This window comes from Equus quagga, chromosome 15, assembly GCF_021613505.1.
Source record: "Equus quagga isolate Etosha38 chromosome 15, UCLA_HA_Equagga_1.0, whole genome shotgun sequence".
NCBI classification, from domain to species: Eukaryota; Metazoa; Chordata; class Mammalia; order Perissodactyla; family Equidae; genus Equus; species Equus quagga.
This window is the reverse complement of record NC_060281.1, coordinates 56,055,949-56,070,621: the sequence shown is the minus strand read 5'-3', so window position 1 is coordinate 56,070,621 and position 14,673 is coordinate 56,055,949. Positions and strand designations below refer to the sequence as shown.

The window sequence follows — 14,673 nt, the reverse complement described above, 5'->3', positions numbered from 1 at the left end:
GGCGGGAGCCCGGTGTCCGGACGCCCCGCGCGCGGCGCGGACCGAAGTGGGAGCGGCTCTCGCCGTGTTGGCGGGGACTCGGTCCCACCCTGCTCCCCTCCCGCGAGCCGGGGCCGGGGGCAGGCCCGCCAGGGCTCCAGGCAGGGCGCGGGGACAGGCCGGCCGCCCCGGTCTCTCGGCTGCCTCCGGGTCTGCTGCAGCGGGCGGGGCTGGCATCCCCTTTGTCCCGGCCAGCAGGTCGGGGTCAGGCAGGCGTGGCTGCGACAACAAAACCCAGCCTCTCTAACTGTAACCAAAAGTCAAACAGCCCGTGGGTGGCCAGGGTCCGAGTTGGCCCTCCGCGGTCCCTACTGGCTCATCCCAAATTCCTGGTCACCCCGAGGCCACGTCCGCGCCAGCGCCTCGGCTGCTCGGCCACCCAAGGGCTTTTGTGTGGAGGCTGCGCGTCGGGGCGGCGCGGGGTCCCATTTTAAGAAGGTTCCGCCTCGGCCTCCCCCGCCACCTAAAAGAAGCTTCCCCGCAGGGGCGGCCGCGTGGCCCGGGTCGGAGCTCCGCCGGGACACACCTGTCCCCCTCGGTCCGCCGTGCCGCAGACCCCGCGGGGAGCGCACCTGTGGCCCCGCGCCTGCGTCCTTTGTTTCCCCCTTTTAAAAACCGCCCGAGAAACGATCCCCGTGTCCTGGCGGCGGAGCGCGGGCGCAGGGTCTGGTCTTCGGGCAGGCGAGTGTGGGCAGGGGCCCGTGATGGGGTGGGCGCTGCGACCCACCCGCGCCGGCCGGCCACGCCGGGGGCCAGCCCTGCTCAAGGTGCGCCCAGGCAGGCCCACTGGGAAGAGGGCACGGTCTGCTTCTCAGAGTCAGCGCATAACCGATCGAGGGGTCATTTGCTGGGTGGGGGAAGATCATGAACCTGCATTTGCCGGGTCCCCGGAGCTGGACTCGGGATGCCCATGTGAGCCTTGAGAACTTGGCGGCTCGCCCCCCCGCCCCCGGCAAGCCCTTCCCGTGCCGGGCTTTCGGGAAAGAGGCTCGAGTGCAGAACACTATTTGCCCGGCCCCGCGGCCTCAGGCTGGGGAGGAACAAGCTGAATACACTTCAGGGGGGTTTTGTTTTGCCAGCATTTTTGAAGGCAGCGGCTGCTCGAGTTGCAACCTGTTTTCTGCTTGGATTTATTTATTTTCGTGCAGCATCTTGATAATTTACTTCCTTTTTGAGTTAGCAAAGAATTGTCTCAGTCTTGGAGCTCTTGGGTTGCTGAACAGAACGCACCTGGGAATTTCCAGGAAAAATGTGCCAACCAATAGGGAGAAGGGGAGAGATTTTTGCCAGTTTTCACTTTGGTTTTTAAGTTTGTTTTAAAACTTGGCCAACCATTTAAATCTGAAACTTTCCTTTTCCCTCCCAGTCTTCCACTGTTTGGAAAGCACATTCTTTTAATCCACACATTTAAATCCAAGTTTGAATTTGCAAGGATTCTGGAGCAGCTCTTCTTTTCGGCGTATTATGAACCGAGAATTTTGTTTTTAATTTGCTCTGTTATCCTAGAATACCTATCTTTTAAAGTGACAATAAACATTACTGTTAATGGAATATTTCGCTCCCTTGGCTTCCTGTTGAAGTAAATTTGTAGTTAATACATTGGTTGTTGAACTGCATAAAGATACATGGTTTTTAAGTTTCTTCACTGAAACAAATTTTGGGGAGACTGTTTTCTTCTAGTATAGCATCATTTCTTGTGCTCGGTTTTTCCCAGCTAAAGGCTGTTAATAAACCTGTTAAGTTTTACATCTCTCTGGGAAGGGAAAACAGACTCAGGTGAAAAATTCCCTAACTTTGAGGAAGGGTGTTTTTCCTGCGCGTGGATGTTGTCTGCCGGGGCGGCCTGCGGTCCTTCTTCCGGGTCCTGGTAATGGAGTGTCCCCTAGGCTGCCGCTGCCAGCGGGGGTGCTGCTCACCCTTCTTGAATGGAAGAATTAGCACAATACGGAATGGCCTGCCGCTGCTGGCTGCTGCCTTTTAAAGTAATGGCGACCGACTGCAGAGACAGGGCCCCGCCTGCTTTCTTGGTGGCTTTCTGGTTTTGCGCGGAGGGATGTCTGCGCTTTGTAGAAGTAGGCGACCGTCTCTGACCCGACTGCCCTCTGCTCAATGAATGATGGTTAAGAGTTTAGTAAGTACTTTTCTGACCAAAAGCTTTTCTAAGTAAAGGTGTTTTGTTTTGTTTTTAAAGCACAAAAAGCGGTATGAAAACTACTGGTTGAATTTAAACTCATTTATTTCTAAAACGGCCACTTTCTTGGCTGAATTAGATTGGTGATTTTTGAAGTAATCAGTGTTTGCATTTAGCCCTTACCTAAATAAACTAACAAGTTTGTAGAGAGCTGACATTTTATACTATTTCCTTTTAAAGTGACTTTAAAGCATCTTCCCTTTGTCCTTTGCATTAATAACCTTGGTCAATTTTTAGAACAGTATTATGTCTCCCTTGTAATTCTCCCTCCTTCCCGCACCTGTCTTTTGTGTCTTCTTTATTTTATTTTAGGCTGGATAGAATTTGCAACTATTTTATTTGACTTCGTCTTGTGAATTACTCTAGCCTTATTCCTGTACTTAAAAAAAAATTGCAAATCTGTAGTGAAATTTGGTGGCCGAGTGAAAAAGTCTTAGTTAGATCTTTCACTGATCAAAGTATGGATTTTGTAGGAGGATTAAAAGCCGAATACAATCATTAAGCTTCAGAAATATGTGGTTATTATGTTAATGCTTACTTTTGTCCAGAACTCGTGATTTCAAAACCAAAATGCATGTGATCACTATTTGATATATATTTTAAAGTTTGTTTTACACTACCTTTTAAAAGAAGCCTATCTGTTAGCCTGAAATAAGAAGGTCCGTTTGTACTGAATTTTAGAGTGGAGCAAATGCCAAGGAGTACAGAAATCTCACTTTTCCTTTTTAGAGACAAATAGATTAAGACTTGCCCCAAATCCCTGAGTCCACTCATGGCTGAGTTGGCACCAGAACCCAAGGCTCCTCACCTCTGCCCTCCTGTCATCCTGGGCCTTTATTTTTTTTGTTTTATTTTATTTTTTATTTACTTATTTTATTTATTGTTTTGCTGAGAAAGATTTGCCCTGAGCTAACATCTGTGCCAGTCTCCCTCTATTTTTGTGTGTGGGTCACCACCACAGCATGGCCACCAACAAGTGGTGTAGGTCTGTGCCCAGAAACCAAACCTGTGCTGCCAAAGTGGAGCGCACAGAACTTAATCACCAGGCCATGAGCCGGCCCCCTTCCTGGGCCTTTAGACTGTGTCCCTTGTGTGTTAGACTGGCCTGTCCTATACTTATATGAAGAGAGTATCTCAGTTCCATTTATTCATCCATCCAGCAGATATTTACTAAGCTTCTGCTGTGTGTTAGGTGTTGGGGAGATTCAAAGGTGAAAATACAGACTTCTTGAAAGGAGCAGATGCTCTAAAGAAAGGTAAGTGCACAAGTACTGTAATAGAAAAGGATGCTGGACAAGAGGGTACAGGTGACTCAGCTTCATAAGGAGATAACATCTGAGGTGGAGAAACTAGTAAGACTTTCTGAAGGAAACAGTGTTGAGTTGGACTTTGGAGTATTGCCGCTGGTATCGATAGGTGGGCAGAGAGAGCAGTCCAGGGGGAGAAAAGAGCATGAGAAAGTGAGAGAGGTGGAAAATTAGGAGCAAATTCAAGGCCTATGTCTTCTTTCTGAGCGTTCACCCTAAGTGGGCATGCATTAAGATGTAAGGGGGAAGGAGAGGTTGGGGCCAGAGCCTAGGAGACCCTGAATCCATGGTGGGGAATTTGGATAGGCACAGGGGAACCACTGCTTACATCGAAGCCAGGCAAGGTCTCCTCCCCGGAAGGAGCAGGGAAATAAGACTGTCCTAACTAAGTGACCTTGAGGACTCCTTCTGTGGCCTCAGGGTGCAGGGTAGCATGAAGTGGGGAGAGTGCAGGAGGGAGCTGGCTTAAGGAAGCAATTGCAGTGAGATTGAAGTGATGAAAGTCTGATTGAGGTTGGTGGCAGTGGGACAGGAAAGTAGATATTGCCAGGTGGAGTGGCAACTTCAGCTAAGAACTGGATGTGAGTGGCAAGGAGAGTCTGAGAAATCAGGCTTAGGGTTGGGTGACTCACAGAATGTATATTCCAGTATTTTTCTGGGAAATGATTGCAGAGTAAGATTCAGTTTAGCTTAATATATGGTAGATAACATTTACATGGTTATTAAGTTTGGGTAAGTTATATATTTTATAAAAATATCAGATCAGTGGTTAATAATAGTTATCATAACCTGGCAAACACCCATGATGTGCCAGGTACATTATGTCTGTCATCTCGGGCCTCACGACAAACTTCCCATTTTACAGATGGGAACAGATTAGAGTAGTGAAATGGCTTGGCCTAGGTCTCACAGCTCGTTAGTGGCTGAGCTAATATTGGAACCCAGTATACCACCATGGCTCGAGAAAGGGTCTCACCTTAGTTATTAGAATTCATCTTTACTACTTGTCAACTCTTCTGTCTAATATGAGTTACTTCTTTTTAAATTGTTGCATTCCTATAAAATAGTTATTTCATCACCATTGTATTCTTTCATTAATACTCTCATGGACTTTCCATCTGCTTAGGGAAAAAAACACAATATGAAATATGATGCTGCATTAAGCCGACTAATTGTTGGTGAGATCTACAAAACAGCTTTAAACAGCAGTTAATTTTTTCTCTAAATATGGACATAATTTCATTGTTGTCAGGTGATTGGAATATCTTGGGAAAGAAAAAACTGCTGATGGCCATGATGCCTCAATGCTGACTTCTTAGGGTGGAGCACAGGAGGGCTTGGGTGTGACCAGGGAGTCCAGCTCAGCTCTCAGCTAACCAGTCTTTCCAGATGGGGAGGTTCCAGAAGCAGTGCTGAGGCCTTGGCACTTGGAGCACTGCCCCACCCTTTGCTCTTTTTTCTCAAATCTTGCGCTCCATGGGAAAACGGCTGGGTGTAGTTCTGCTGTGGAAGCCACCTCCCCAGACCCCAAGACTCAGTGAGCCACTCATTTGAGGTAACATTCTGTAAAATCCTAGCACAGTGCAATAATTTACACCTTACCACCAACACCTTGGGCTGGAAGGGTCCAGGACCTTCAAAGACTTTGAGTGTGTGAAATCTACCTTTCAGGAAAATGATGACACTTTGGTAAGATGCTGCTGCAAAAAAGTCTAAGTTTTTGCTTGGAATTAAAATTCTTGACACACAAATGTAACATCCCTTGCTTTCTCTGGCCCCTGAAAAAAATGAAAAGGGTGTTGGCTTCTTGGTGGATAACCAGATAACTTGTCAACGATTCTTTTTAGGCTTCAGAAGGAATGTGAAATTTCGTGTAGGGAAGTAATTTAAAACAGAAATCCCTAAATTTGGACATTGAATTTGTAAGGATCAAATAGTCATATGTCATCCCAGTTAATAAAGGAAAGGAACACATCTCTTTCTGAATTTTCTTGTCCTGTTCAGTAAGTTTCTTTCATGCTGTCACACTGTATCGCCCTCTTTCAGTTGTCTCAAATCGTTATTTTCAGGTCTTGTAGGCAATTTTAGGAACCTGTGAAATGCCTCACACTTAATACCCAATCCATTTCTCCTTTTTCCTTTTTTTTTTTTTTTTTTTTTTGCTTCTCATCCACTCCCAATTTGTTGCAGGATGTACTTAAAATTATGAACTGGGTGAAGTTCAAAATTATGAACTGGGGCAAAAAACACAAAATGGAAATAAAAGTGAAATCTGAGCATGGTGTGCTGGCAGCGGCAGCGCAGCCCTCTGGCCGTGAGGATTTAGTTTCTGCGGGGGTTGCGGCGTTGCTGGCTCCTCTGAGCCTCAGGCCAACCCCAGGAGGTGGGTGTGTCCTTACAGGTTGCAGACGCAGAAACTCCAGGCACAATGAGTCTCAGTAACTTACTCAAAGCCACAGGCTGTAGGACCGGAAGCGGCTGAGCAGGGAGTGCACCCCAAGTCTGCAAACGTCGGAGTCTTTTTGAAATTAATGATATGTGATCAGCTTGCCCCGCCCCCCATCCACTGAAAACGGTGTGAAAATAATGAACATGGGAAGGAAGTGGAACTTTTATTAGAGTACTGCGTCCAAATTTACTGGGTGAGGACACGATGAAGGGTCAGAGGAGGACCTCCTTCTAAACGTTACAGGAAAAACCCCCTGGTTTGCTCACTGTTGGGGTAGGAATGGGGGTTTGAGGAGGATCCTGCCCTGCCTGTTGAGCCGGTAGTGAGGTGAGTTCTGATGGCCTCGGATCAGCCTTTTATTTGCCTTTGTTTTTCTTCTGCTTTACTAAACCAAACAAACATGCATTAAGTACCCTCTGTGTGCAAAGCTCTGTTGTTAGGCGCATGTGGGAGTCGAAGGTGACTACTGTGAGGTGGGACTTTGCTCCCCCGGAGAAGGGTGAACAGGTGTGTAAATAGCTAGTGCAGAGTGAGGGCAGAGCTGCCATCAGGAAAGCGCAACAGAAGACGCAGCTCTTGGTCTGTAACTTCCTGAGGATGGACACATGGCTTTCCCACTCAACCGAGTGTGCTTAGAGTCTTGGGGGTAGCGTATTGTCATTAAATGAAAAGTAAAAGTAGTTTTTTTACAAAGGTCACTTTTTTGTTTTTACTTAAGATCCTTTAAAGAAACCCAAACAAGATAGTATATGTGAAAATGCTTTGAAAATTATGAAGAGCTAAGCAAATAGATTTTAAGATCAATATTAATGCATTACATAATTATAATTTCCAACAAATATTTATTGAGCTGTTCTGAGGCCATTATCCCATGAGCCTGAATACAGAGACACGTAAGACGATATTTCTGGCACAGGTGCAGGACCCTATGTTGATGGAATGAACAAAAGAAAGGGGAGAGAGAGGGAGAGAAAGAGAAAGAAGGAATGAGAAAGGGGAAGGGAAAGAAGGAAGGAAAGAAGGAATCCAATGGGAGGGAAAGTATATTCACCACAAGAGATACAGAGTTAGGTGGCATGGGCCAAGTGTCTATTGAACAGTATAGATTATTATAAAATTACTTTTATAAAACAGAGTAACTATGTAAAATATATTTTTACTGTGTAGTACTGCATGCCTCTCTTCAAAATTTTTTGTCTTTTTTTGTATAACATTCTTGGCAACAAGTGTTAAACTAATGCCTTAAGGTGGCTAATTTTGGAGTTCCTGTTTTTTTAAGAAAAGAGTGTTATTTGGAGGTAGTAAAAGAAAACCTGGAAGGCTCTGTAATGTTTCTCACACGGGCCTGTAGTCCATCCTTGGATGAAAATCCAGATCGTGTTTTCCTTTTAGCTGCTGCTGAAGGGCTTGTTCTGTAAACTGTTGGGACTATTACCTACTTGTTTAAACAAGTTTTAGAATGAACTAAAAAAAAAGAGGTTTGTGGAGGCAGGTTCTTTGTAGTATGAATCATTTGTCTTCGTGAGTTTGAAGATGAAACAATTTTGGAAAAGTCACTTTAAGGACAAATTTTTTTCCAAGAACAGCTATTAATTTTAGTTTAGAAGTCTTTTGATTGACCCAAATGAGTTTTGTTTTCTTATTTATTTTTTTAGAGCACATATCTTTCATCCTCCATGCCACTGAAGTGGAGATTTAAAAATTGAACTTTGACCTTGTCAGTCCAATTCCTAACATGGTTTAAAATCTCTGCACCCCTAACATTTATAGGTACCAGTATTGAAATTTTCTTTGAGGCGAGGCATTTTTAAAATCCTTATATGCTTCTTAAGTACACTTATTTAAAAGTTATTTCTTTGGGTATGATACAATTTTTGCATTTTCCCAAAGTGTACTGTATGAATTGAAGAGGAACCTTCATTATCATTAGTCAGAACAGACTTTTGTATTATTTTCAATAGGAGGAGTGAGTTTAGTGGTTTCATACAATAGAGTTACAGAACAAGTAGCTAAGAAATCTTAGATATCATTTAGCTAGAAAATTGCTGAGATTAGAAAAAAAATCTAAAATTATATGGTCCAATAAAAAGTATGATTTCACCTAAAAGTTTTAAATGACGCACAACTTTTAAGAAATGCACGTGATCCCTGAAGGAAACTCTCCTGTCCCTCCAGAGAAAGAATCCAGCACTGCACAGTGTCGAGTATCTGATCTTGGACTCACCCGATGGGTCAGAATCCTTTCTCCCTGCACTTCCTCCTTGATTTAGGTACAAAGAGTTCTGTGTGAGTTCTTCACCCAGCCAAGGCAAGCCAAATGAACTGTGAAGACAGGTTCTCTTTCCCCCATTACTAAACCTCAGGGAGCCTGTGTCTCCCTTCCTCCATCTCGTTTTGATGGACTGAGCTATTGGAACAGTGTACACCTGCTTCCCTTTCTCACTAGGTCTATTCCCAAAGGGTGTCCTTGGCCACACATCAGACTTACAGATAAAAGATAGGATAGGTAGATCTTGCTTTAAGGACCAGATGCAGTCCTGAAAAGTTGTGTATAAGATGAAATTTGGTTGATCAGATCATACTTCCTATAGACAAATAGCAATATCAAAGCTTCTTGATTTCGTTATTGTAACACTTCAGCTTTTCATTTTTTCCCACCCTTAAAGAGATTATATTTTGAGCATTCCTCTTTCCTAAACAGTTGTTAATCTGTTTACTAAAATGCCAGGCAAAACACATAGATTTTAGTGGATATGAAGAGCATGTATGGTGAACATATGCAAATACTTTAGTAAGGCATGAAGAATTCTTTTTGGTATTAACAACATATGAAGTTACCTGGTTTTTTTAAGTTCAGATTATGTAGGTGAGGGGAAGCAGATAAGATGTCTTATTTATAGAGATGCCAACTGCTCTCCAGAAATAGGAATGTCTTCTAAAAGTAGGAGGAAACAAAAAAATGTAGAAGGTCCACCAATGTTTTAAGCCAACTTTTAATTGCCTCACCTCTCTTTTTCCTGGATACCATTCATTTAAGTGTCATGTAACTAGCTACTTTAGTATTTGGGTAAAAAGTAGCTGGTGAGTTTCGTGTTTTGTTATCAAATGAATTTAGTTTCATGAACTCACTTTTAAAAGACTTGTGTGTAAACTTTGTTACATTCATTCACAACTGAGTTTGGCCTCCCTGCTCCGTTTTCTTTTAAAACATTTTTATTTTGGAATAATTTTAGATTTACAGAAAAGTTGTAAAGATAGTAGAGAGTTCTCATATACCTCTCACCCAGTTTCCCCTATCTGCCTCTGTCTTAGAGCTCATTTTGTGGGGTTTGATAGTAGCACACCTTATTAAATCATTTCATCACACATTAAATCATTAAATCAAGAAGCTCAGGCTTTCCACTGTGCTCAGGGAGAGCCCCTTCATTTATGTGCTTGGGACTGGCATTCTTTGTGGGAATCACCCTCGGAACCAAATTGCTGAACAGAATTACTAAATGTTTCAGAAGAAACGTCCGGTACTCTGATGCCCCTTCGATAAAGAAAGCAAATACAATTACACAGCTCCTTCCTAATTCCTTATCTATCCTAGGGTTCTAAATGAGGTTTCTGCATTTCTGAGTTTTTTCCTTTGTCTTTTTTCTTTCCTCTATTTTACAATAGGTACATTTTGGAAAGTGTTCTGACTCTAAGACAGTTGGAATTTTGCACAAGTTTGGACAGCTGATGTAGTCCTGTTGATATTTCAGCAGTAGGAGAAGGGTGCCAGATTTCCTGTGTAATTCTGAGGGGAAGAGAAGGCCTGCATTCATGGGGGGTGGGAGTGGGGTGTCCTGGTTTTGAGAGGGGGCAGTTCAGGCAGCAGGCTGGGGCCTGCCTGGAGGACCTTGTCAGCATCTGGGAGTGGTTCCCAGGGAGAGCTTGGTTCCCCACCCACCCACGTTCAGCTAGTGCTGGCTTGTTGGGGAGTCTCACTTGCAGGGAGGGACCGCAAATAGGTGGCAGAGAGAGAAAGTCAGAGCTTTCCCAGCGTGAGATGATGCAGAATCAGGTGCCCTAGGAGAAGTTTCCCACATTCTTGTGATTTTATCCCATCTGTGCATAGTACAGCCTGTGTGTTTCAAACTTTTTTTTTAAACAATGAAATTCTTTCTTTAAAACACACGCAGACACACCCACCCACCCACCCACACAGAAAACGCACACACATAAGAGAAAGTCCAGTACATCAAACAGGCATCAAATAGCCTCATGGGAGGCGCAGGCTGGCCCAGCTGAAGGGCTGGGTGGCTCTGAAGCCCTGGGAGGAACGCAGGCTTCTTGTCGCACATTCATGAGGCCTTTTCTCAAACATTAAACAATAATTTAATATGTTTTAAATCTCTCTTAAACTAAGCTATAGAAGGCCGTGCTGCACCATAATATATCTTAGCAAATTAAAAAGTAAAACTTTTATTATACCTTTTTTTTACTTATATCTGGAGCAAATTAAATTCATGTAATCTTTTTATTTAAAATATGGACCATCTACAACGCTCTTCTTAAACACCACTGTTCTTTTAAGGTTTTCTTCCAGAAAAGTGCTTCGTTTGAAATGTACGTTTGGATGAACATCATTGTAGAGAATAATATTCTAGGGTCATCTTGAAAAGAAAGTCGCTTGTTTTTGCGTTAAAGATAATTACATTTCCCGTCACTTCCTTCACATCATTATTGTCTTTTACTGTGATTGCAGAAAATACTTTTGTAGAATAAGCTTTTCTCCTGTCTCCCACCGTTTTCCTCAGCCAGACTGGCCAGTGAAACCTTCGTGCCCTGGGTCTGATGCCATGAGTCTTCCCTGGGAGGGATTTGTGGTGTTGGGGGCTCGGCATTCTGGACCACTGTGGGATGAAGTGGGGGGGGCGTAATAGATCAGCTGCTGGGATATATGTTTTCACAACTCAAGGAACCATTTCTGGATTGGATCTTGGACCTGGAAAAAAAACCCTAAACTTGCTGTGAAGGTCATTATTGGGCTAATTAGGAAAATTTGAAAAAGTTCTGTAGATTAGAAAATAGTGTTCTATCAATTTTAAATGTCCTAAATTTGATAATTATACTGTGGTTGTATTATTCAATGTCTTTATTCTTAGAAAATACATGCTGACGTATTTTGGGGCAAAGGGGCATGGTTATTCTCAAATGGTTCAGAAAAATACATATATACATAAATCCACACACATACAGAGAGAGGGAGGAGGGGGAGAAAGGAAACAGGCAAATGTCAACAGTTGGGGAGTCTGGGCAAAGGGTCGCCAGGAATGTTTTTGTCTCCTATTTGCAACTTTTCTGAAAGTTTGAAATTAAACTTTGTGTCTGCTTTCTCTATGTTTGCCCCACCAGTCAAACCGGTACGATGTCCAGACACCAGAACCAGAACACCATCCAGGACCTCCTGCAGAACTGCGCCGACTGTTTGATGCGGGCGGAGCTCATTGTGCAGCCGGTAAGCCTTCTTGTCCTAACGTACCAACCACGCCTGATTGTGTTCCCGGCCAGCTTAGACTCATTGCCTGACCTGTGCTTCCTTATTCACTGCTCTTCTCTGCATACTGAGAGTTGATCTTTGCAAAACAGCCTAGAGAGGGATGTATATCTTCTTAACCTATTTGCAATGTTGGCTTAGCCATGGGAAACTAGTTTCACACAAAGTTTTTTTCAACAAATCTGTATGCTACAGATTGCCACCCTTTTGGAAATGCGCTTAGGTGATTTTGTATACTTTGTCTTCCCAGAAATGCAACCTGACATGTTTATGTCACTGGATTGTGATGTACACCATCAATTTATAAAGTTTTTTTTCAGGAAAAATTACCGTATTGTTAGAACAATTCTGTTTGAGAAACAAAAAAATATGGAAAAATAAGAAATTGAAAATTGAGGGAAAATGGTAACATTTATGAAAGCCCTGTGAGGTTTCTTAATATTACTGAGATAGCTTAGGATCTCATTGAAAGAGGGTTAGAAATCACAGATTCCGTGATATTTCACGTGTCAAGTTTTTATTTGAAAACAGTGTAGCATTCACATTTGCTCTGAGTTTGCTGGAAATGGACTGAAAGTAGGGGGCCCATAGCCACCTGTTCTCTCCCTGTCCCGGTTTATTGTGTCTCTTCAGCAAAGGAATTGAGTCGAGTCTCCCCAATGCCGACATCAGTGTGGGGTTAAATCTGGCAACTGGCTGAGCACAAAGTAATCCTGTTAAATATACAGAGGGATTTAACCAAGCGAATTTATGGGTTCTGTTTAGAGGATGTCTTAACGTTCCAATTTCTTTAATTTTAGATATGTGTGGGTTCTAGTTCTGGTTTAGTCCACCCACTTAGAAAAATAACTTCATTTTAATCCACATACAAAGGTATTTGCAGCTCAGTGAACGAGCTTGGGTCTAGTTCCGGTCGTTTCCAGTCTCTGATTTGAAATACACTCCTCCAAATATTCATCACGTGTGGGGACTCCTTTACATAAAGCAAAATCGGAGGCGTGGTGTCTTAATAGTGAGCACACACCCAGACCTGGATGCGATTTGTAGTGGCTGTGGATGCGTTTTACATGTAGTTCTAAAAGTTTCCATGGCATCACGTTCTCAGTTTATTTTTTCTTACATGCATAAAAGTGTAACAATGTTAGGGAAATGTACCATGTTTGCTATCGTTTCTGTTTAGAGAAATAAGGTTCATTTGGCAGAAGCCAAATGAAAGCAGCAGTTGGAAAATTCTAGAGAAAGCTCATAGATGGCACTGAAGTGGCAGCTTTTTGCATGTGAACAGAGAAAGCTTTCTTTTTTTTTAAACTTTTTATTTTGAGGTAATTATAGCCTCACAAGCAGTTGTAAAAATAGTACAGAGCAGTCTTGTGTACCCATCCAGCAGCCTCCCCCAAAGGTGACATCTCGTAACTATAATGCATCATCAAAACCAGGAAATTGATTGACCCAATACACTGAATTAGACGGCTTTCTTTTTAAGAACTGAGAAGTTATGTTCCCGTAAGATGCAGGAAAGCTCAATTTGTGTGTGTAAAAGACCTTATCCGATTTAACGGTCCAGTGTTCTTAGCACAGTGAAATTCCCATTAGGTGAGAGTTCTGTGTGAAGTTGAAAGATGGGCATGTAACATATTGAAACAAGGGAAAGATCAGCATTCTGTAAATGTGCTTTTAAAAGCCTAGTGAAAATTTAAAATACAGTCCACAAACGTTGGTTCATGAATCTCCCTATATTTACGTCTGTCTCAAATTAATAAGATAGTTTTCAGTTAGAATTTTTTTGCAGTTATTTGCAAGATGGAAACTATTTAAGTTGACAGCGGAAGCTTTTGCTTCGGTTAACACGTAGGACGCTTTTCCTTCCACTGTTGTGGGTGTCCTTCATATGAATTCTTTCTTTCAGGAGCTGAAATACGGAGATGGAATACAGCTGGCTCGGAGCAGAGAGCTGGATGAGTGTTTTGCCCAGGCTAACGAGCAGATGGAAATCACGGATAGCTTGATCCGAGAGATGCGGCAGATGGGCCAGCCTTGTGATGCTTATCAGAAAAGGTATTGCCCACAGCACGGGAATGCAGGCAGGCCTGGTGAGGAGTCTAATACACTCGTAACACCAAATCCCGTGACCCAGGCCTTCCCTGGAAGCGGGCACAGCTATTCCTGAGGAAGGGCTCGCTCACTTGCTATTTTGCAGCTCTGCCTATCTCTAATACAAATGGACTAAGACCACTCCCTTCATCTTTTGTGGAATCACAAAGCTGCCGTGAAAAGAATTAAGTGCACCTGCCCAAAAGCGGGTCCTTATTTTGAGGAGTTGAGTTTGTTATGGCATGTTAACTGGACCTCCATTTAGCGGGCAGCAAAGGCCTTTGGCCAGCATTTCACTTTTAAGAGGCTAATATCAAGTCGAGCTCAGTTTAGTGAATACACAAAGGAGACCCGTAGAGTTGGCCATGCAGTTTAAAGCCGAGATGTATAGTCTGATTTTGCTCTCGTGGTGCCTTGGGCCCAGGATACTAGGAAAGTTCCCAGGGATGAAGATCATGAGAAAGCAAAAGGTGCTACGAGGCTAAGCAAAGCCAGTGACCCTTTCTGTGGTGACCCAGGCTTTGAGCATCATCAGATTTGAGTTTTTGTATGTGATCAAGATTCAAGTCATGTGGTAAAGAAAAAAATTCTTTAAGTTTTTGTAAACATTTGTGACCTCTTTACTGATAGAAAGGAGACTCAGAAAAGGGGAAATTGGCCCAGAACGCATTTTCGTAGGCTGTTTTCCTGCAATGGTGTTATTGTTTTCCTTTCTTTTCAGATTGCTTCAGCTCCAGGAGCAAATGCGAGCCCTTTATAAAGCCATCAGTGTCCCTCGAGTCCGGAGGGCCAGCTCCAAGGGTGGTGGAGGGTACACCTGTCAGAGTGGCTCCGGGTGGGACGAGTTCACCAAGCGCCTCACCAGCGAGTGTCTGGGGTGGATGAGGCAGCAGAGGGTAAGCAGCGGCCAAGGGGTGAGGGCTGGGCCCCAATGTCCCGAGCCTATGGAGCCAGCTGTGCAGAGGTGTAGGATCACCCCCAGTGGTCTGGCCACAAAGAGTGGCCTGAGCCTCAGCTGGCAGCAACAACTTACTGTTTTTGGAATTTTCCTCATATACAAGTGAAAAAT

At 43.5% G+C, this 14,673-nt stretch overlaps 1 protein-coding gene across 3 annotated transcripts in view; it reads left to right on the top strand.

Moving 5' to 3' along the window:
* The window catches only part of DSP (desmoplakin), a 40,240-nt gene that overhangs the window by 715 nt on the left and 24,852 nt on the right, over positions 1–14,673 (top strand). For all 3 annotated transcript variants that reach the window (XM_046639931.1, XM_046639932.1, XM_046639933.1), the window contains exons 2-4: positions 11,372–11,474; positions 13,420–13,568; positions 14,326–14,500. In XM_046639931.1, the coding sequence (XP_046495887.1) occupies positions 11,372–11,474; positions 13,420–13,568; positions 14,326–14,500 (427 nt within the window). The remainder of the gene's footprint in view (positions 1–11,371; positions 11,475–13,419; positions 13,569–14,325; positions 14,501–14,673) is intronic.